General features: G+C 32.5%; 1 protein-coding gene across 3 annotated transcripts in view; it reads left to right on the forward strand.

Moving 5' to 3' along the window:
• GRIK2 (glutamate ionotropic receptor kainate type subunit 2) overlaps positions 1–22,706 on the forward strand; it is a gene marked incomplete at both ends in the record, with an annotated part of 700,362 nt that overhangs the window by 641,812 nt on the left and 35,844 nt on the right. For all 3 annotated transcript variants that reach the window (XM_080700516.1, XM_080700517.1, XM_080700518.1), the window contains one exon: positions 20,262–20,487. In XM_080700516.1, the coding sequence (XP_080556642.1) occupies positions 20,262–20,487 (226 nt within the window). The remainder of the gene's footprint in view (positions 1–20,261; positions 20,488–22,706) is intronic.

Raw genomic sequence — 22,706 nt, forward strand, 5'->3', positions numbered from 1 at the left:
TGGCTATTATAAATTGTGTTGCCATGAATATGGATTTGCATGTATCACTGTAATATTCTGACTCTTAAATATTCTGACCTTTTTTGTGGTACTGGGGATGGAATGCTAGAACATTCTACCAATGAGCTATAACCCCAGCCCTATTTTTCATTCTTTATCTTGAAACAGGGTCTCACTGAGTTGCAAAGGGCCTCACTAAGTAGCTGAGGCTCACTGCAAACTGCAGTCCTCCTGTCTCAGCCTCCCAAATGCTGGGGTTACCAGTGTACACTACCACACTAAGCTCCTAACTCTTAAATCTTTATAAAAGTTACTAAAGAGTGGTTTCTCTGGGTCATATGGTGGTTCCATTCCTTGTCTTTTATGAGAACTTCACACAGATCGGCATAGTAGTTTTATTGGTTTATACTTGTTTATACTTCCACACATATAAGAGTTTCTATTTACCCAATACTTAGAAGCACTTATTATTGTTTGTTCTGTTGATGAATGACATTCTAAGTGAAGTCGGATGGAATTTCAGTGTAGTTTTAAAATATATTTTTATTGGTACATTTTAATTCTACATCATAGTGAGAGTCAATGTTACACAAACATACACACAGAACTGGGTGTGTTTCCCTTCAGTCTCACCCTGCTACCCACCCTCTCCACATATAATAGTGAAATGGGCAGCAATACGTTCGCTCATGGACATAGCATAATTTCATTTTTTAATCAGTTCTTTCTTTTCTCTCATCATTTCCTTCCCCTATTCTACTTCCACTGTTCTACTGGTCAATCTCCTCAATTATCAAAAGTCCTATTGTTTTGATTATTTAACCAAACTTTTAAAAGATAAAAAAAATTGCTATGGCTTCATAAATAGACATTTTAGTAGTAGCATTTGCTCTGGGAATGCAGTTGTTTATGCTAGCTTTTCTGCTTACTTTTTTTTATGTCAAAAGATGTATCAGCTAAAATTTGGGGTTGGAGTCAGTCAAACTGCCATCACATAACTTGTCTTTGCCATCTGGTTTGATGCTTCTTTGACATATCTTTTTGATGGATGGTGTTATAGGAAACTTCCTATCAGCAAAGGCATCATTCCTGGACATCTGCAGTTTCCTTTGAATTCACAAAAGCATTCTGGTGGGGCTACTGGGCCACCTTCCTCAATAACTGCTGATAAAGTGCTAAATGAATAATGCCCTTCCTCTTCCTGCTGCAACTGCTGTCTTAGGAAAAGTTTCTACCAAAATATCCCCAGACATTCTTAACCACATGCCTATATTTTATCTTACATGTTCAAATGACTCCCTGCCACCCTAGAAAGGGCTGTAATTACTTTTCATATACAGATTTTTACTCTTTACCTTTCTTGCTCTGAGACACACCAGTTGTCTCTGTCCACTGGTTTGTGAAATTTTTGTCTATTTCTTCAACTTATCACTTCTCAATCAGCTAGGAACCATTTCATATACACATTGATGCCAACCTGGGCAAAGGAGTATTAGGAACTATATAGTCAAAATATCAATATATTCTTATAAATTATCTTCAAAATATTCTCCATTAATATATTCTTGCTGGGCATGATGACACACACCTAGAATCCCAGTATTTGGGAAGCTGAGACAGGAAGATACCAGATTTAAGGACAACAACTTTAGGAAATTAGAGAGGCCATCAAAAATTTATTAAGGACACATTTTTTTAAATGATGTGTTAGAACATCTATAGATTCAAACCTCAATACCAACAATAACATAAAAATAAATAGAAAAAAAAAGAAATCAATTTTATTATCTCTTTATATCCCCTTATAGAGATGAAACAGGTTGATAATTGCCTCTAAACTTCTTAGTATGAAACGTCCTCGTGTTTTCACATTTCACATTTACTTTAATAGTTTATATTTACAATTTCTTGATTTCTCAGTTGAAATGCACAATTTAAGTTTATCTTGCCCATTCAGATGTTAATAAGGTTTCAGATAGATGCAGTTTCCTACTAGATAAATAAAATATTTATAATAATAAAAAAAAACAAGTTAAAGCTAGAAGTGGTGGTGCCCACTTGTAATCCCAGTACTTGAGAGACTGAGACAGAAAGATATCAGGTCCATGGCTAGCCTCAGCTGTTTAGTAAGGCCCTCTGCAACTTAGTTTCAAAGTAAATAATAATAAATCAGATCTAGGGGTGCAGTTAAGAGGTAGAATGGCCCTGGGTTCAATTCCCAGTACTGAAAAAAAAAAAAAGAAATCAAGTTAGAAAAAATTACATTGTGTACAAATACTGTAGAATGATTATAGAAAATGAATACTATTTTGTAAAATAAAATACTCTTTTGCACTGGAAGGAGCTGCCTTTCACATTTTGGTTGCTAAGACAATCCATATAGCTTTCATTTTGAAACGGTTTTTAGAATACACTCTCATACTAGCTAATTTATATTGTTAAAAGGTAATTTATTGATACTTATTATGGTAAGGCAGACTTTGTTCAGGACCATTGTGTAGCTATGAAGAGATCAATTTGAAATGTATGATGAGCAAGCAAGATGGGCACTCAGGGTAAGAGTTAATGGGTAAAATATTTTCAAGAGAAGACGTCAAGGATAAGGAAGATTCTATAAACTGATTTAACAGTATCCATGCTGAAGATGGACCAGGGTGATCAGACATCATCTGAGCAATGGTTGAGGATGAAGAACTGATGAGATTTTGTATGAAGAATGAGGGGATCTTACTAGACTAACCAGTGCTCTTTGCTAAAAACTGAACTTTATAATCTAGTTTATAAATGTCCTCAGTAGGACATTCAGGAGGCTGATTAAAGTTTAGTAAAGCAGAACAATCTTTGTCAATAACTATTCCTGATTTTAGAATGATAACAAAATAAAATAATACATGTTTTAAGCATGTATTGTTTTACTCCAAATGATTCATTTCAAATGTAATATATCCAAATAGGATTAACTTTGTCAATATTGAGCCCATTTTAAAAGATATGGAATAATATCAGAAGGTGATTTTGTTAATTTTAATTATTATTATTATTATTATTATTATTATTATTATTATTATTATTTTGGTGGTACTGGGGTTCCTGGAAGCCCTTCTACCTCCAGGCTATACTCCCAGACCTATTTTTTATATTTTTGAAATAGGGTCTCTTACGCCAGCACGGCTGGCTTTGAACCTGCATGATCCTCCTGTCTCCGCCTCCCAAACGCGGGGATTACAAGTGTGCGCCACCACACCCGGCTATGTTATTTTTTTTTATTGGTGTATTGTATTCATATATTATAATGGGATTAAAAAACCTGTGTAGACATACATGCACACATCGCCCAGTTAGCCCCTACCTAATGCCTATCCTGTTCCCTCCCCATCCCTCCTTCCCATGCTTAGCTTAGTGGTTGACATAGATATGTTTGTTTGAGTAAATCATGTGCTTTATAGAGTATCCTTCTTCCCTCCTCCCATCCCCTCAGTTAGGTTGCCTTATTTCCTCCTCTATAGGATCTTCTTTTTCATCTAGAGTTCCTCCTATGACCCATTTCTCTTTAGCTTTCATGTATTAGGAAAGCATTCAATATCTTATTTTTTTATGACTGACTAACCTCGCTTAGCATAATGTCATCCAGTTCCATCCATTTCCCTGAAAATGATGTAACTAAGAGCTCAAATAAGAAAAAAAGAAAATCATCAAATAACTTAATGACACACCTCAAAGCCCTTGAAAAACAGGAACAATCTAACCCCAAAACCAGTAGAAGACAGGAAATTGTTAAAATCAGAGCGGAAATAAACAAAGTAGAGAATAAAAAAAAAAAAAATACAGCCGAGCTTGGCGGCGCACGCTTGTAAATCCTGCGCTTGGGAGGTGGAGACAGGAGGATCACGCTGGTTTGAAGCCAGCCCCACTGGCTTAAGAGACCCTGTTGCCAAAAATTTAAAAAAATAGGTCTGGGAGTATAGCCCTAAGGCAGAAGGGCTTCCAGGACCCACAGTAACATAATAATAATAATAATAATAATAATAATAATAATAATAATAATAATAAACAACAACAACAACAACACAGAAAATCAACAAAACCAAAAGTTGGTTCCTCAAAAAAAATTAACAAGATAGATAAACCACTAGCCAACTTAAATAAAAAAAAGAATCAAACCATATTATGAAGATAAGAGATGAAAAAGGAAGGTGATTTTAAAAGATAAATTCAAAAGCTGTAAGCACTTACAGATGTTAATTTGAGAATTTCTAAACATGCCTTTTATTTTATTTTTATAGACAACTATATGCTTCCTGGACATGAAAACAAAAGTCACATAGGAAATAAAGAACAAACACATTCTTTTTTTTTTTTGGTGTTGGTACTGGGGTTCCTGGAAAACCTTCTACATTAGGGCTACACTCTCAGACCTATTTTATATTTTTTTATTTGGAAACAGGGTCTCTTAAGCTGGCACGGCTGGCTTCAAACCTGCACGATCCTCCTGGCTCCGCCTCCCAAGCGCAGGGATTACAAGCTTGTGCCACCACACCTGGCTAACAAGCACATTCTAATAAAAATAGTAATGCTCTGTTGGAAAAACATTGTTTTCTCATGCAGGATTCAAAATTTGAACTCATTTTTAATTTCTCTGGCAGTAATTACATGCTTAAAATCATTCTCTACAGTATGAATAGTTATGTGAACATTATATGCTCATCTACATATATTTATTGTTTTATTTTTATTATTTATATTATTTATTGTTTTATATTTTTATTATTTATAGTTTTATTATAGATACTTTTTATATTTAATGCAACTCTTACTGATGCTATTCATTAGTTTTTAGTTAGGAATTTGCTAATTTATACATTTGATTGATTTTAAAACCAATTAATACTCTAAGAGATGATATACAGGAATCTTAGTGGGTTTTTAACTTTATTAATATTTGTATTCAGAGGCCTAAATAGATTTAATTTTATTTTGAACATATTTTAGTGGATGTCTCTTTTATTTAGGCAAATTCATCCATATCCAAATTTCATGCATTTTTAGTCACAGCTGAGATCCTTTGCCTGTGCATTAAATAGGTTGAATTATGATTATAATTTCTTTAAGGTGCCCTTGAAACTTCACACCAATCTGAAATGTATTTTAAATGTTGAAAGGTTAGATTTGTGGGCAGAAGTCACTTACCTTTTAACTTCCTTTATTTGTTTAGAGCACAGTGTGGCTAGGCAAAAATCAACACAAGTGAAGATAAAAGCTCTGGATATATAAATATGTCATTGAGTTTTCTTGTTTTTTAGAGGAATAGAGTTATATAGTAATCCAAATAATTTATATTATTTTTAAAGTTCATTGAAATAATAATTCTCTCCAATTCAAAATTTTACCCCTTTTTAAATGTTTCTTTTTATAATTTATCAAATTCTTATGGAAACTCAACTAGATGACATGTCCAAATAAAGTCCACAGAGCAAGGTAAAAACTTTTATTGCTTTTATTAAAGAAATTAGAGGGAAGATAAATTCCTCAGTTATTTATCATCCTCAAATTTATTAAAATTGCCTGAGCAATTCTATCTGTATGCTAACACAGATAGAAACATTCATACATACAATTCTGTAACAATGCTTGGGATACCAGTTTATTTGCTATTTTGGTAGAATTTTACTCCTTATATTTTGGTCACCTGTCCTAAATGTATGAATGCTCCATCTGGAAGGGAAATAAAAGTTTCTGTAGATTACATTGCAGGTTATCTGGGAACAAATTCAGTTCCAGTTAGACTTACTTGGAAAACAACACATGTCTCTGATACAAAAAGCTTTGCATGGTTCAGCCTTTTGGAGAAAGAGAGGTCTGGTCTGATTATTTCTATTATATAGCCTACCAAACAAAAGCATAATTGAACTTAAGCTTTTTTTTTAAACAAGAATGAATAAATGGAATAATGCCTGTAGCCTTTCAGAGGTGAGAATCTTAACTCAGAGTCGGGGAATTATTTTTAAGAAATACAGAACCAAAACCAAAATTGTGGGTACCAACTTGAATGCTTTTAAAATAAGAAGGAAAAGTACTTGCCAATATATTTGAGATAATACAGAAAATACAATCAAAAAGTCTATTGTTAAATAAATAGTAATGATTATTAGGTGGCATGTAGTAAAAAATAAGTTAATATTCAAGAATTAGCCACATAAAACCTATCTATCTTCACTCTTAAGTTATAGACTCCAGAAGAGTCCAGTAGAGGGTTGTATTAAAATAATGGATAAAATCATTAGAAAATAAGTTTTAGTTAAATATAAATGTGCTTGGGGTAAAAGACATGCAGGTTGTTTCTCTTATGGTTCTTACCATAGGAGAAATGACCTGGAAACATTTTTGGGTTCAAAATGTTTTATAAACTATATAATTGCATGTCTACCTTGCTTCATCTGTTACTATTGACATTGTTAACTGGAGAAATCCTATACTAACAAATCGTGAATATTGATTACTATGATGACCTGAATTCGATACATTTTAGCTCTTACCTGTTTAAACAATTCTTGTTTTCATTCTGAGGGATATAGTGGGAGTTGAACAGGTTGACAACATAGCTCACACATGCCTTTGCATTTGCATACACTACACACACACACACACACACACACACACACACACACACACACATTATTCTTACCATCCTCTTAAGACTAAATTTGGCTATATTCTTGGAATTAATATTTTATAGTCAAATTATGCTAAAAATAATTGTAAAAGCATATAATTCTGTTTCCTTTTCTTTCTTTTTGGTATTTTGAATGTACTTTTTGTTTTTCCTAGATTTAAATTTTTATTTTAGTTCTGTGTATATCTTATTCTTTTGTATAAGAATTTTGAGTGTTTTCTTTTAAATTTGTTATTATTTAATTTTTCAGACAGAAAAGGATATTTTTATATCTATTCTACTTCATTTTATTTTGTTAAGCATATTGTGCTTATCTCTAAATCACTGCCTTATACAATAACAATTATTTGTAAAAGCAATTTCAGAAAATCAGGCCTACTTTCATAAATCACAGAAATTTGCTTTAGCATATGATTTAGGACTCCACCTTAGACCTTGGGCTAGATATTTTATTTCCACAAGCTCACTTTTCTTCTTTTTATAAATTATAAAAAAAATCTCACAGGGATATGAGGACTTAAATTACATGTTCTTGCAATGCTTAACGTAACATTTTGCACATAAGTTCTCAGTTAATAGCAGAATTAAGAAAATCACCTAAAAATGTACTATTTATATTATCAGTAGCAATACTGATCTGAGTCTTTATGAATTTTAATGTCATTTGTAATTAGTCTATAATTAAAGTTTATCTGGATAAATAAGAAACTTAATATTTTTATGATTGATTTTAATGTTTTCTTCAGTTATTTTATAATAACTTTAGTTATTATAGTTATTTATAGTTATATATAGTTTATTTATTATAGTTTAGTTATTATTATATTTAGTTGTAGTTAATAGCTCTCTGAATTAAGATATATGTAATTTTTATTTTTCTTAGTATGTATCTTCATTTATATTATATATCTTAATATTATTGTATTTCAGTGAATTTTCCTTTTATCCCTTTATTCACTACATCTATTTCTTCAGATATTTATTGAGTAACTTTCTGTATCTGTGCTAAATATAGAGATACAATGGTAATCTGCGAACGTCATGATTATAAAAATAAAAAAGTGCCGGGTGTGGTGCCGCACGCTTGTAATCCCAGCGCTTGGGAGGCTGAGACAGAAGGAATGCACAAGTTTGAAGCCAGCCTCAGCTACTTAGGGAGGCTCTCAGCAACTTAGTGAGACCCTGTTTCCAAATAAAATATAAAATAGGTCTGGGAGTATAGCCCAGAGGTCGAAAGCCTCTGGGTTTCACCCCTAGTGCCAATAAATAAATAAATAAATAAATAGTATCAGAAATCAACATAATTTCAGTTTAAATTTAATAATTAAACAAAAATAAAAATGGCTGCAGTGTTTTATGGGGAATCAATTTTATCTAAGAAGACAGAAGAATATACCAATTAAATCTTCCCTAGAATTTCTATTAATATTTTATGATTATATCATTTGGCAGAATTGATTCACAGCTTCAACCCACCATGAAAGGGACAACAGGGATATATGTTCTTCTAGAAAGAAAGAAGGAACAAATAAGTAGTGAAGTAGCTATGCCTGCTAGAGCTTTGGAACTATTAACTTTTTATTTAAGTACTGCATATTGAACCCGGGGCATTCTACCTTCAAGCTACACCCACATTTCTTTTTCATCTTATTTTTAAATTTTGAAACAGTCTTGCTAAGTTTGTGAGGCTGTCCTCAAACCTGTGAAACTCCTGTCTCAGCCTCCAAAAAATTACAGACTCAGTTATTATCTTTCTGATCTTAAGAATAACAGGAGCCTGGTACTGTATGCTTGTTATATCAGTACTTGGGAGGATGAGGCAGGAAGGTCTGAGTTTCACATCCAACCTCAGCAACTTAGGCCCACTGAAACTTAGTGAAATCCTGTTTCTAATAAATAAAAAAATAAGGCTGGGGGGGTATGGCTCAGAGTCAGAACACCCTTGAGTCAATCCCCAGCATCAAATAAATAAATAAATAAATAACAGGGAGCCATTAATAAGGTTTGATATAATCAAATTCTAGAAGAACCCTATTGGCTCAGTGTAGAAAACAGGTTGGGAAAAATTATAGCAGGTGTGTTAGGCGTTAGGTACCACACTGTAGAGGTGTTAGGTGTTAAAGTGTCTCAGGAATGTGGGAGTAGTTAAGAGTACTGTATGCTGGACAATAAAATCATCTGAGTTTAAAAAAAGTATTCACATTAAAATACATGGTGACTACGACTATCAGTATATTTACTCAGTTTTATTTAACTAAAGGATGTGCTGGAAGGCAGATTGAAGTAGAATACTAGGTAGAAAATGAAGACATTTAATCATGACGACAACTTTTGGACTTATCCTGTCATACAGAAAGGAAGAGAGAAAGAATAGCAAGTACAGGCAGGAGGGAAGTATGTTAACTGAAGTAAGGAAAGTTAAGGCCTAAAGACTTGAACATATTTAAACGCCATCAGTTAAAAGAAAGATGAGAGAAATAGTTATGTAAGCTTTCTTAAAAGGATACAGGCGTGAGATGGAATCCAAAGTAGAACATGAAGGGTTCGCCATGGGAGAGAGGGTTACAATAAAGAAGAGTTTTGATATGAAAAGTTTTTTTTTTATGTAAGAAGAGTTTTAAATTCATCTTTGAATGTGTTCCCATACATGGTTTAATATTTTTCTGTGAAGTAAAGGCAAAGCCAACTGTCAAGAATGCATTAGATTATTGACGGTTTTGAATTCAGGAAAGGGGGCATTTGAAATAAAGAGTGGTAGATAATAAGTTGATACAACTATTAAGATTCCTGGGCAGTGCTAATTGTCTATTTTAGCTTCCCACTTAGTGGTATGACTTTCCCTATCAACTGTTTCTACTCCTTTCGTATAGTTAAGAGGACATGGATAGTTGGATTCATTCAGGATTGGAGTTGGGTTAAATAAGATGGCTAATTTAATGGTTAATTTAAATGGCTAATTTAATGGGTTTAGGATATTGGCAACAGTTACACGAAGAATAAAGTTCATAAAATACCACATGAACAACTGGAAATAAAGCAGAATTAGCTAATAAATTACAAGACTGAGTGTGGTGGCACATACTTGTAATTGCAGTACTTGGGAGGCTGAGACAGGAGAATTGCAGGTTGGAATCTAACCTCAGCAGCTTAGTGAGGCTCTCAGGAACTCAGTAAGATTCTATTTCAAAATAAAAATTATAAAATAGGTCTATATGTGTAGCTTGGAGGTAGAAGGCATTTGGATTCCATCCCCAGTACCACTATATATACATACATATATATATATTACAAGACTGTAGGTCATCAATGTGCATGAAGTTTACTGAGATTGGAAAATGTGAATAGTAAAGAAATTGAGTAAGCAGCCGGGCATGGTGCCTACACTTGTAATCTCAGCATTCAGGAGGCTGAGATTGAAGGTTTGTGGTTTGCACACAGCCTTGGCAACTTATTGAGGCCCTCTGAAACTCAATGAGACCCTGTGTCCAAAATAAAAAGACAAAATATAGGGCTGCAGTGTAGCTTGGAGGTGGAATAATGCCCTTGAGTTTCATCCCCATTATCAAAAGAAAGGAAGAAAAAAAGAAAGAAAGATAGAAATTGAGTAAACAGAGTAGAAATAAAAGTAAAAAATAAGAACAAGAAAAGATTACAGTCAGAGCAGTCATAAAGTAGGATAGTTGAGTAATTGATTTTGAAAACAAAGCAAGTTTAAGTGTTGAAAAACATTTTATGACCATGGATTGGGTGACTGAATGACATGGGAGGAAGATTATTGAAGGTGGTTTTTGAACAACTGACAAGTGACTCTGCACTATTTAGGTTGTATGTTCAATCTGGTTTATGTGACATTCAGGAATTTTATAATTAATCAGGTATATATAACTTAAAATTAATAGTACTGGGAGCAAAGTCAGCAAATATTACAAATAAAAATAAGCAAAAATCATCAAATACCACAAAACATGGAAAATCCTTTTCCAGAGAGCTATTGTTAAATATTTACTATTTTATCATCAAGAAGAAACAAAAACCTGGATAGTATTATATTGTAAGAATTAACAAAATATGCAGAAAATAAAAGATTTTTGTGAAGGATTGTAAGACATTAACCTTAAAAGAGCAGGAGTTTGTATCATTTTCAAAGGGTATGTGGAACAGAGATGATCTAGAAGTGGGAAATAATAGAGGATACTAATTCTATTTCCTATCCTTGACATATATGGAGTGTGAAACATTTTTCATTAATGCCTTAGAGCTGCATTTTAAGTTAAATAGAGCTTAAAATTATTTATGTATAGCAATGATATGGCTCTCTGTATGCTTTGCTTTAAAACTAGGACAGTCATATTTTTTCCTGATTGAATTAAACCATAAACAAAGTCTGAGAGAAAGAAATAGATGTCTAGTTATTCAAAGTATTCATAGAGATATAAATGGTCTCCATTGAAAGATATCTTAGCACTTATATGGCCTAGGATATTTATTCTGCAATTGAGCACATAGGGTTCTAAAAAGATGAAATTATTCACCAAAGGTCACTTAGGTCTGTAATACAAGAAATGAAACTTATATTGTTTCTAAATTCTAGAGCAATAGGAATAATTCATTGTATGTACTTTATTTGTTTATTTTTATACCTTATTGTGTGAATATCTATTTGTATCTACTATGTACTAGGCACTGTTCTAGGTAATAAGGCAATAAGAATAGACAGAAATCTCAGTCCTGACAGATTTTATCTTTTAATGAGTGAGTGATGAATGGAGCACAAACTGAACAAATAAGTAAGCAAAAGGGGAAATACAAAATATACTACATACTTATTAAGTGCTAGAGATCAAAATAAAGCAGGAGAAAGATCACATCTGTCAAGGGTTGCAATTATAAATAGGGTTTATACCAGAAGTGTTCTTGAAGAGCTCATGTATGAGCAAAGATCAGAAGGAAGAAAGGAAGGAGTCACATAGATATCTAGGGGAAGTACCTTCTAGGTAGAGAAAACAGTGCATTCAAAGCTCTGAGGTCAGAGTACAACTCTTCTACTGAAATGTACCAAATTAATGATTCATGTAATCACTGATGCAGTTACCTTATACATATCAAATTTGTGATTATTGTGATCAAGTAGGCACGTCTAGCCAGTGGATGGTGAAGTTATTAGAACGGTTCACTTCTTCTCCCTAGGATCCAAACGTGGCCATTTACTTACTATTTAGAAATAAACCAGTGCTTGCCTAGCACACAGGAGGCCCTGGGTTTGATTCCTAGCACCACGGGGGGAAATATGGCAAATGTGACAAAGTAGAACAGGAGGAAATATGGCAAATTTGACAAAGTAGAAATAAAATATTTATTTTGTATATGTTATATATGTGTGTGTATATATATGTGTGTGTGTATATATGTGTGTGTGTATGTATATATATATATATATATATATATATATTAGCTTATGTGTATGTTACATATCTACGTATCATATATGCATATGTTATCCTTAATTTTTTTTTCACTACTGGGGATGGAACCCAGGGGCATTCTTCCTTTAAGCTGCACCCCCAGCCCTATTTTTTATTCTTTATTTTGAAAACGGTCTCACTGAGTTGAAAAGGGCCTCACTAAGTAGCTGAGGCTGTCGGTGAACTGCCATCCTCTGTTCTTGGCCTCCCGAATGCTGGGATTACAAGCATGCACCACCACGCCTGGTTTCCTTAAAGTATTTTGATGAAGTTTTCATCAGCTCTCAAAGCAATTTAGAAAATAAAAACGAGGTAATGGTGAAGAAGATAATTCTTTTAAGAGTTTCAAATGCAGAGGGATGGGTTTATTGGTGATTTTGTTTGTTTTTCTTTGGTTTGGTTTGTTTTTGCCACTGCTATTCATATCTGAGACCTTCAATTATTGAGAGAGTAAGTGACCTAGAAAAACTGTGATTGATTATTAAGGGAATAGGAATAGAAATGACTTTTTCTGATTTTGTATCATTTCATCTTTCATCAATCTCTTTAGATTACACCCCAGCTATCTTTTGTCATGGCATTTATAATTCACTATGTTACAATTTAGAGTTGGTCATGCATCATGAGAATGCCAGGATAGTGGCCATACTTTGTCTTCAGTTAATCCCTGCATGTACAGTCCTGGCAGGGCCCTTTACAATGAGTTGGTGTTCAGCAAGTATTAGAATAAAAGAACTAGTGAATCAATATGTAAGCAAATGAATTGTTGAGTGGAATGAGCTAAAATTTAACATAACACCTTTGTGCCTTCTCTCCTCGAAAGATGTGACGCTATAGAACATGCTGGTTCATATATCTCCCTCAGTAAAAACTCAGGATATTTTTTATTTTTGCTAATCTTGCTTACTAGGGCAATGGGATACTATTATAGGGAAAATATTATATTTTTGAAATATTATAAATTATTCTTAAGATAAAGGCATAGATATAAGAACACTGTGGGTATGCGTTAATAACGGTATATAGAGCCTCTATTATTCTCAATTGATTGGCTACATGAAACATGAAAAAAATAAATGCCTATATCTGAAGAGATCTTTATGGCTTGTCAAAATGACATAAGGTGCATTTTTCATTTATTCCTCATAACATTTCAATGATCTTGGTAAGGATGTTCTTATTAGATAGTGCTAAGAAATTGTGGCCTATTCAAGGTCCTGCTTAGACCCAGTGTGATAAATTTTTCTAACTGTACTTCATTTTGTCTGAATGGCAGTAAAATGTATTGTTGTTGACTGTTATTTATATGAAAAAAAATCTGATCAGAAAATTTAAAGGCATCTCCATTTAAAGGATAAAATGCAATGACCAGGACTCATGATGAGGAATTGTGAATGGTGCAAAATGAACTATCAAATGCCATTTTAACTACCTAAAATAAAATAATATTGGTCTTTAACTGCTCCAAACAGTCTTCAATTTGCTGCCTATCTTCTTATGCTCAGTCATACTGTTCTTTTTTACTTTTATTAATCCACTGTAACACACAGTCGAGCAATTCTCCCTTTTTCATTGTCCTTCGCTTCAAATATCCTGTCTTAAGAGATTGCAGATGCTTTGAGATAAAACTGCCAGAATTATTCCAAGGAATGACAGGTTTGCTAACAACCAAATGCTTTTCAGATCACTGCACCAGCCTCAGATCCACCTCTGATATGAACCACATATGGCTTCAGTCCTGTTTTCCTGTATTAACTCTAATTTCCTAGTGACCAAGGTCAGATGAGTCCTGATAGGGCTCAGCTGTTCTCACCTAGCACATATGTTCTAGTATTGTTGGTAATTTACTTGCTGTAATAAAAAATTAAAATGCAAATCTCAAATAAATTCTCCTTTACCAAGGGACACCTTGGTATAAGCCTTTCTCAAACCATATATCAGTAACTATTAAATGCAATTTTTCATAATACAATAAGAAATATTCTTATAGTACTTATAGCTGAATATTTTTAATATTACAAATAAAACTTTCCACATGAAATTGATTAAAAATAAATAACTTGAATGTCAAGTAAAATGATATTTACTTTGATAGTTGTGAAAAATTAACAGAAATTATTCTTCTTTTATTAATTTTGTCAAATATGTTTATATACCAAAGCTCAACTAATTCTGTCAGATTAATTATTTAGGAGACAAAGCATTTATTAATGATTGTTTTATAAACTAGAAAAAGTGGGATTTGTAATTTAAAATTTTTATTTTAAAGCTAATCAACTAATTTAAGATGTTTGCTCTATGCTTAATATTTGTAAGAACCCGAGTTGAAGAAAACACCTCTAATATTATGTATAAAAACATTAAAATCATTATAAAACATTATGCAATTTTCTTTGTATTATTAGTACTTTATGGTTTCATCATTTAAAAAATTATTGTCATTTTTTTCCCAATTAATTCATGGAAAATTTTCTCTGGAACGTATTTAAAAAGTTAATTCTAAATTCTTACTTTAAAAAGATGATTTTACATTTGCCAAATATGTTGCTCCTGAGGAGAGGAGACCTATGCATGTGATTTAAAATTTCTTACCTTACTAGTTTTCAATAACATTTTAGAAGGAATAGAAGTAAAATTACAAAGTGTGTTCTTTACACTGATATCTTAGTTTTAAAACCCTCTAAAATGTTCAAAACAATTTTCTTAAATGTTTCTAGTTGATACCTGCAAAAAGGCAAATAATTTTTAGGTAGGCAATTTAATTTAGAATCCTGGTAGAAGCTAATCCAACACATTTAAATTGTGAGTTTTAAAACCAGTTGTATTTTTTACTTTGTTAATGTTTATTCTGACAGGAATATTTTCTTTTATCTTTTTGTTGATGTTTTATAGTTCATGAAAACTGCTTTTATAAGCAGACAGTGTCTTATGAACTGGTTTTGTGCTGATCTAGCAAAAAACAAATCAGCTTATAAGCCTCAGCATTTAAAAAATAAATAAATGTTGCTAAACATTGATGTCCCCAATCTATCCAAAGCAACATGGAAAAATTGCCATTAACTTGAGGCCGATTTAAGAAAAGGAAGAATAAAATAGAAAAAATCCTATTATAGTATTCACAATGGCAGATATGCTCAGTTAGATGAGAAAACAAAACGACTTTATAAAGCTTAAAATGTTTTCCCTTCACACTGCTTTGTTTTCATATGCATTTCCTGCAATATCTCTGAGACATGTTTTAAATTTATTTGCTTGGTTTTATCTGTCTCAATTATTATGTACAATATAACTGTAAGGATAATACTTAGAAACTTTTTATTTTTTTGCCAAGGAAGTTATTATCTTTTTAGGTAATTAAAATTCTTCTATAAAAGAATCATGTCAAATTCTATCTAACTTGAATGGTAATTTTTGTCTCAGCAAGTGACCTTCATTTTCTCATTTTTGAAGGAAAGAAACAGAACAACATGTACTTTAAATTTTCCTACTAATTAAATAAATCTTTTACTTGGCTACAGTCAATTTGAGTAGTTTCTTCATCATACTATAATTTGTTATAACTTCTTCTTTTATGGAGAATTATTTTATGGTGTGCTTAGCTTACTACCTGTTTTTTATCTTTCATATTTTTTGTGTGTAAAATGTTCTTTTGGAAAGGCTATCCTAACAATTTTGGGAGCAGCAATGGGCAGGAGAGGCTAGTCCGTGCTTCTCCATAGTACTATGGCCTGAGGACCTAGGAAAGCTGTGAACATTTTGCTTCAGCCATTTTGTACATATTATATTTTCTGGTTGGCTATGATCAGTAGCTTCTTCATTGAATGAATCTGACTATAATCTATCACAAGAAATTGATGAAGTCCATTTCAGAGAATTCTTTCAAAAATTCCCATAGCCATCCACAAGTCTTCAGTTCATACTGAAACTTGATATAGCCTTGTTCTAGGTCAGTTTGTGCATGACTTTCACATTCAACATATAAATATCTGGTTATTAATTTCATCATTAATTATCTTCTTATTGATCTTATGTGCATTTTTGTTTTGATCTTTAACTAGGGTAGCTTCCATCTTTGACTACTCTTCAAGATCCTACAGTCTATTCTACCATGAGTATAGACAACTATTATTATTATTATTATTATTATTATTATTATTATTATATTACCTACCTGACAATTTTCTATTTACTAAAATAAATCTAACGCCAGGCATGGTGGTGCACGTTTGTAATCCCCATGCTTGGGAGGCAGAGACAGGAGGATCGCGCAGGTTCGAAGCCAGCTGTGCTGGCTTAGGAGACTGTTTCCAAATAAAAAAATATAAAATAGGTCTGGGAATATAGCCCGGTCATAGAAGAGTTTCCAGAAACCTCAGTACCACCAAAAATAAATATAAAAAAATAAATCTATCTGGGGTTTCTTATTTTCTCCAAATATGATAGCTCTTATACTGTATGATAACTTGTGTATTTAATGTAAATATTTTGAAATCAGAGGTCAATTGAGTATTTTAAATCCCTGTTTATTGAAAGGTACATTGTTATGAAATTTGCATCATTTTTCTACCTTTATTGAGGTATAATTAACAAATAAAAGTTTTATGTATTTATAGTATACATGATATTTATCATATATACGTATATATGCATACACATTGCAAAATAATTACCAGAATTAATGTAGTTAACTTATTCATAATTTAACATTTCTTTTCCTATTAAGAACATCTCAGATGTACTCTCTTAGCAAATCTTAAGTATATAATACAGTAACTAAACTGTAGTCACCATGCTAAGAGACATGTGCCAGGGAATAGAAGGCAAATACTATGTGATATCACTAGCATGTGGCATCAAAAGGTCAAACTCAGAGGAGCACAACAGTGTTTATCATGAGAAGGGGAAAGAGTGTTAGTCAAAGGAGTTTTGTGTTATTGATTTTCTTTTTCACTGACATTTAAACCCCTTTCTTTTGAAATATCTCTTCATTGGCATTTATACCTGTTAAATCTCTTCCATCAGAAAATCTTTACGTGAAATAAAATATTCTTTTCTCTTCTAGCCTTGATCTCTTCTTCAGAGTCTTACTTCCTGTTTTTTTTTTTTTTCTTACTTATTGGCTTCAATATACTTTCCCCAAATCCTTTCTTAATCCACTTCAATGTGACTTCTAAGTGTTTCACTTTCCTCAATTAACTCAATAACCAAGGAGCCCTTTATTTCCAAACTCAAAGGTTTTTATTGTTTGTGGTGTTAGTAAAATCACTACAGATGAAACAGATGATCACTTACCTCACTGAACATTCTCTTGCCTTGATTTCTGCAGTACTATAATTCTCAATTTTCTTCCTTCATCTCCCTTTTCTCCTTTTAATGTTTGACTTAGAGTCTTTGCCTTCTGTGCAAGCCATTGAAATTTTAAATTGCGCAAACCCTTTATTCTAGGATTTATCTCTTTCTCTATTCTTTTTCTGATCCATTTACTTTGTCATCCATGTATAAGGTAACTCCAAAAAGACACATCTTTTAGATCTGATATCTCCACTGAACTTTAGACTCACATATGTAACTTTACATGACAGGTCCATGTGGGGATTCCTCAGGCTCTTCTAAATCCTGGCTAACCCCAAATTTACCTTTTCCTTTTTTTAAATTTCTCTGTCTCTCAGTGAAGCTCAAATTTAAACCAGATATCAAAGTCAGTCTAAGCTTCTTATTAGTGTCCTATATTCTAAAATAACTATTGCCTATGTATATTATGTCTTGAATTTTTAAATGTCTCATCATCTTTAACACCATTTCCCTAGTACAGGTATTGCCTCTTTCCTGCACGGATGTTACATGCTCGTACATGGTCGTAACTATATCCAACTTTTGCCACTACTGATTCTTTATCCACAGAGCAGCTCAGTGATCTCAAGATGTTAATTTAATTTCATCAGCCATCCCTAATCTTCTTCATATCTTTTTTATTTCCTCACTGTTTCAATGATGGCAAATACCTATTTTTGTTTTTCGGTACTGAAGATGGAACCCAGGGGCATTCTACCTCTAAGCTACATCCCCAGCCCTATTTTTTTTATTTTGAAACAGGGTCTCCTTGAGTTGCAAAGGGCCTAACTAAGTAGCTGAGACTGTCCTTGAACCATGATTCTCCTGTCTCGGCCTCCCAAATGCTGGAAATAGGAGTGTGCGCCACCATGCCCGGCTCCTATTTTGTTTTTTCATGTTAATTATTTGTGATACCTGGAACCTAATGAATCTTGGGAATTATGCCTGGCACATCTAATTCAGTAATTATATTCTAAATTAAAGAATGAGTTGACCCCATTAAAGAAAAAATTGCACTGATAATAAATAGGTAGGGAGAATTTTATTCAAAACTCTTCCAATAAAAGAGAATGGCATGACTCTTCTGAAACTCTGGTAAGTTTTAGGACTTCTAGGAGACTCTTACACATCTCTTCACTGTTTTCTCAGCCTAGAAATACTCCTGATATCTATCTAACTCTCTCTCTCTCTCTCTCTCTCTCTTAGACTCATCCATTACATATCAGTACATTTTATTTCCATTGGGACACTTTCTCCTTTATATTTTTCTGAAAAAAAAATTGAAATCTATTTTCCAATATTTAACTTCTGGTTTACATTTTTATCTTGAATTTTAATATAAATTTTATTTCAATGGACTCTATTTTTTCTTTTCACCTTTAATATCTTTCTATCACCTATCACCAACATTTTTCTATTTTTCTTAAAAAAGGAAAATACATGAAACTCTAGTTTGTGAAACTAATATTCCTGTCAATCTTACACTAGGTGTTTTACCTGCATTCTTTCAGATACTACAGCATTTACCTTTTAGTGTGTTTATTTTTTCACTGGAAAACAAAATTTTGTATTTTTGTTCATTCTTAGCCCTAATGCTGTCTGTTTTTATGAAGCATTTGTTGCACCTTTAGTTTATTTTTAAGTAAACAATCAGGTCTTTCTTTCCATTTTATTATTGAAGGATTGGCAAAATTTTTTGAGTGGCAGAATTTTTTTGTATCTCTTCCTTTTAGTGGAAATAGTGCTAATATCATATTTATGACTTTGTACATGTAGAAGAGAAAATAAACTTAAGATCTAAATAAGATAATGTATATATAATCTTGTTCATTATAAATATATTTGTTTGAAAAACAGTTTTGACTTTTTGACTGTGTAACCAGCATGGTGAATATATCCTTGTTGTGTTTATAACTTCAGTAGTATTTTCTTAGTTTTGTATAAGTTTTGAACAAGGATAAGCATTTTACCTATAAGCTCTCAATCAGTACTGCTAACCTTTTTTAAGTTTATGCTTTATCAGTTCCTATGGGGAAAAAAAAACCTGATTTTTTTCATTCAGTGATGAAATTCCAGAAAACCTTACTAAGATTATTCAGTTAATTATAAATCTATTAAATTTTATTGGTCTAGAATTTTTAGTTAACACTTCTGATTAATAGATTTTTGCTTTACTTTAGGCATGCTAAAAGAGGTTTCATGGTGGCCAGATGTGTCTCAGTAGAAATGTGGTCATCCTTCTATGTAACACCATCTGTAACACATTTTCCTCATCTCTTTAATCTATCTGTAACACATTTTCCTCATCTCTTTAATCTATATATTTGTGTATCCTTGGGGGTTAATGTGACATTTATGTTATATTCGATCAATTATGTTGAAAAACAAAAATTCTTATATTCTGACAGTATCAGTCTGTGTCCAGCATTTGTGTCTAAATTTGATGCTATAGTAATGTTGAAGAATAAAATTATACACAAAAGATACTCACGAAACATACAAGCACAGAAAAGTCTTCTTATTAAATTTGTATTATTTTCTATAAAATAAAACTGGCAAGTTTGAAATTTTAAGCATTAAGACACTTGATATATTTGTTATACTTGTCAATCTGATAAAGAAGTGCTATCATAAAACATTGAATCCAGGTATTTGTTTTATTTTTAAGATATTTCCTTAGTAATATAATTAGAGGGTGGTAAGAGTAAATTAAACTATACCTAAATATTATAGGATTACATAGAAACCAACCAAGAAATAGTTTTCTTCTCATTTAAACATATTTTTATTTCCCCCAGAAATCAAAAATCTCCACGTATGACAAAATGTGGGCCTTCATGAGTAGCAGGAGACAGTCGGTGCTGGTGAAGAGCAATGAGGAGGGCATCCAGCGGGTCCTCACCTCAGACTATGCATTCCTCATGGAGTCCACGACCATCGAGTTTGTCACCCAGCGGAACTGCAACCTGACACAGATCGGAGGCCTCATAGACTCCAAAGGCTATGGTGTGGGCACTCCCATGGGTAGGTGACCACTCAGGCAATGCTCTCTGATCATTAATCGTAGTTCCTGCGAGTAGGGAAAAAACAGGACCTGCACATAGGCCATGAAAGATTTCATTTTTACAAAATGCTTCTTGTCAACTTTCTTAACTGTGTAAGAATAGCTTAACAATTTGGTCATATGTTTCTAAATGGAAGCATAACAATGAGGACTGAATTTCTACCAAATATTCCACAGACATTTTAACTCTATCATTGTGGAAATGCCCATGGCACCTCTTTAAAGACCCTTCTGTTGTGAATCTTAACTTTTTAACATGTCTTTTGTGATAACTTGTTCTTTTCAGATTTAAGACTTAATAGTAATATTTAACTTTGAGAGTTAAGTAAGAGTATAAGTTACACATGACTCTGATAAACATTTTTTAATTGTTTTGCTTAAAAGAAGGCAAACTAGATGAGTATAGTCGTACGTCCCTATAATACAAGTACTTGGGAGGCTCACAGGTTCAAGGTTAGCCTCACCAACACAGACCTTCAGAAAATTAGTGAGACTCTGTTTCTCTGTTTCAAATCAAATTTTAAAAATTTTAGGAGTTGAAACTAAAAAGTAGAATGGTCCTGGTTCAATACCCAGCACTGTCAGCCCTCTCCAAGAAATTTTTTAAAAAGAGGGTAACAACATAAAGACTATTTACAAATGGAATTATTGGTTAAAAAGGAATTTTTTCCAGGTAATAAAATGAAAATTTTTATTTCATACATGTTCAGATATGTATGAATATATGTATTTTGTTATAAATAAATAAGTAAACACATGATATTACAGTCCATGTGTACAGAATAATGGTTGTCCAAAGATCTCCACATCCTAATCCCCAAAACCTGTGAACATATTACCTGAAATGGCAAAAGGAACTTACTTTCAGGTATTGTTAAGTGAAGGATTTTGAGATAAGGAGTTTATCCTGATTAACCAGGTGAGTCCAATGTAATCACAAAGGGTTTTATAAGAGGGAGGCAGGAGTGTAGAATTTTAGTTAAGACATGATTATGGAAGAGAAGAGAAAGAAGGGATAAGGAGAGGAGAAACAGATAAAATGCAACTTGCTGACCTGGAAAATAGAGGAAGAGATCACAGGCCAAGAAGTGCATAGGTGGCCTTTAGAATTTCTGAAAACAAAGAAACAAGTTATTTTCTAAATGAACCAGAAAGAACATTATAGTTCTTTCAGTCCTACAGATACTTCAACTTTGATTTCTGGCCTCCAAAACTGTGAGACAGTAGGTTTGGCACTGTTTTAAGCCAGTCAAATTTATGAAAATTTCCTTCAGCCACAACAGAAAATACATTGAACAAAGGGAAAAAATATAGTTAACCTATTTTAATTACATCTCTGTGTGTGTGTGTGTGTGTGTGTGTGTGAGTCATGATTGAACCCAGGGATGTTCTAACTCTTGGCTATACCCCTATCCCTATTTCACTTTTTATTTTTTAAAACAGGCTCTTGCTAAGTCCATGACCTAGCCTGGAATCTGTGCTTCACTTGTCTCAGCCTTTCAAGTGTTTGGATTACAGGCATATAACACTGAGCTTCGCTACATTAGTGCATTTTTAAGAAAGGAAAACATATATTTATTAGCTTATCACAGTAGTAAATAATAACATAGATTTTTTTTAAGCTTTAGCTCCTATAAATTTTTAAGTACTTGGTCAAAATGGACTATTGGATATTCATGTTCAATAGTTTAGCCATCCTTGTCAATGTTTTTATTCATTTTATTATTTTTTATTTTTTTTTATTTTTATCATTTTTTATTCATTTTATTAATTTTAATTTTCTTTCAATTGAGCCAACAGATATGCAATATTAGAAAGATGAACAAAATTTCACAGAAATTTTATTTAATAATAAATTCCAAAATTTGCACTATGATTCATATCTGTTTCTTTAGCATTATTTCTAGCAACTTTCCAATGTTTAGGAAGTTCACACATTTTCTACCATTAATTACTTCACCAAAGAATTTAAAACTAAATCCTATTATGTTTGTAAAATTATCTGAAATTTGTTATGGCTCAAATTAGCTCGAAATAGCTTTGAGAAAACTTTAAGACACAAATTCCTACACTACTACATATCCCTATGTTTATACAGGAGATTTAAAAGTGGATATACAGTCCTGGTAGGAATAATAAAAAGGAAATCTTGAATTCTTATTCTCAAAATATGCAGGTG

The sequence above is a fragment of the Muscardinus avellanarius genome (genome assembly GCF_963383645.1).
Source record: "Muscardinus avellanarius genome assembly, chromosome: 8".
NCBI classification, from domain to species: Eukaryota; Metazoa; Chordata; class Mammalia; order Rodentia; family Gliridae; genus Muscardinus; species Muscardinus avellanarius.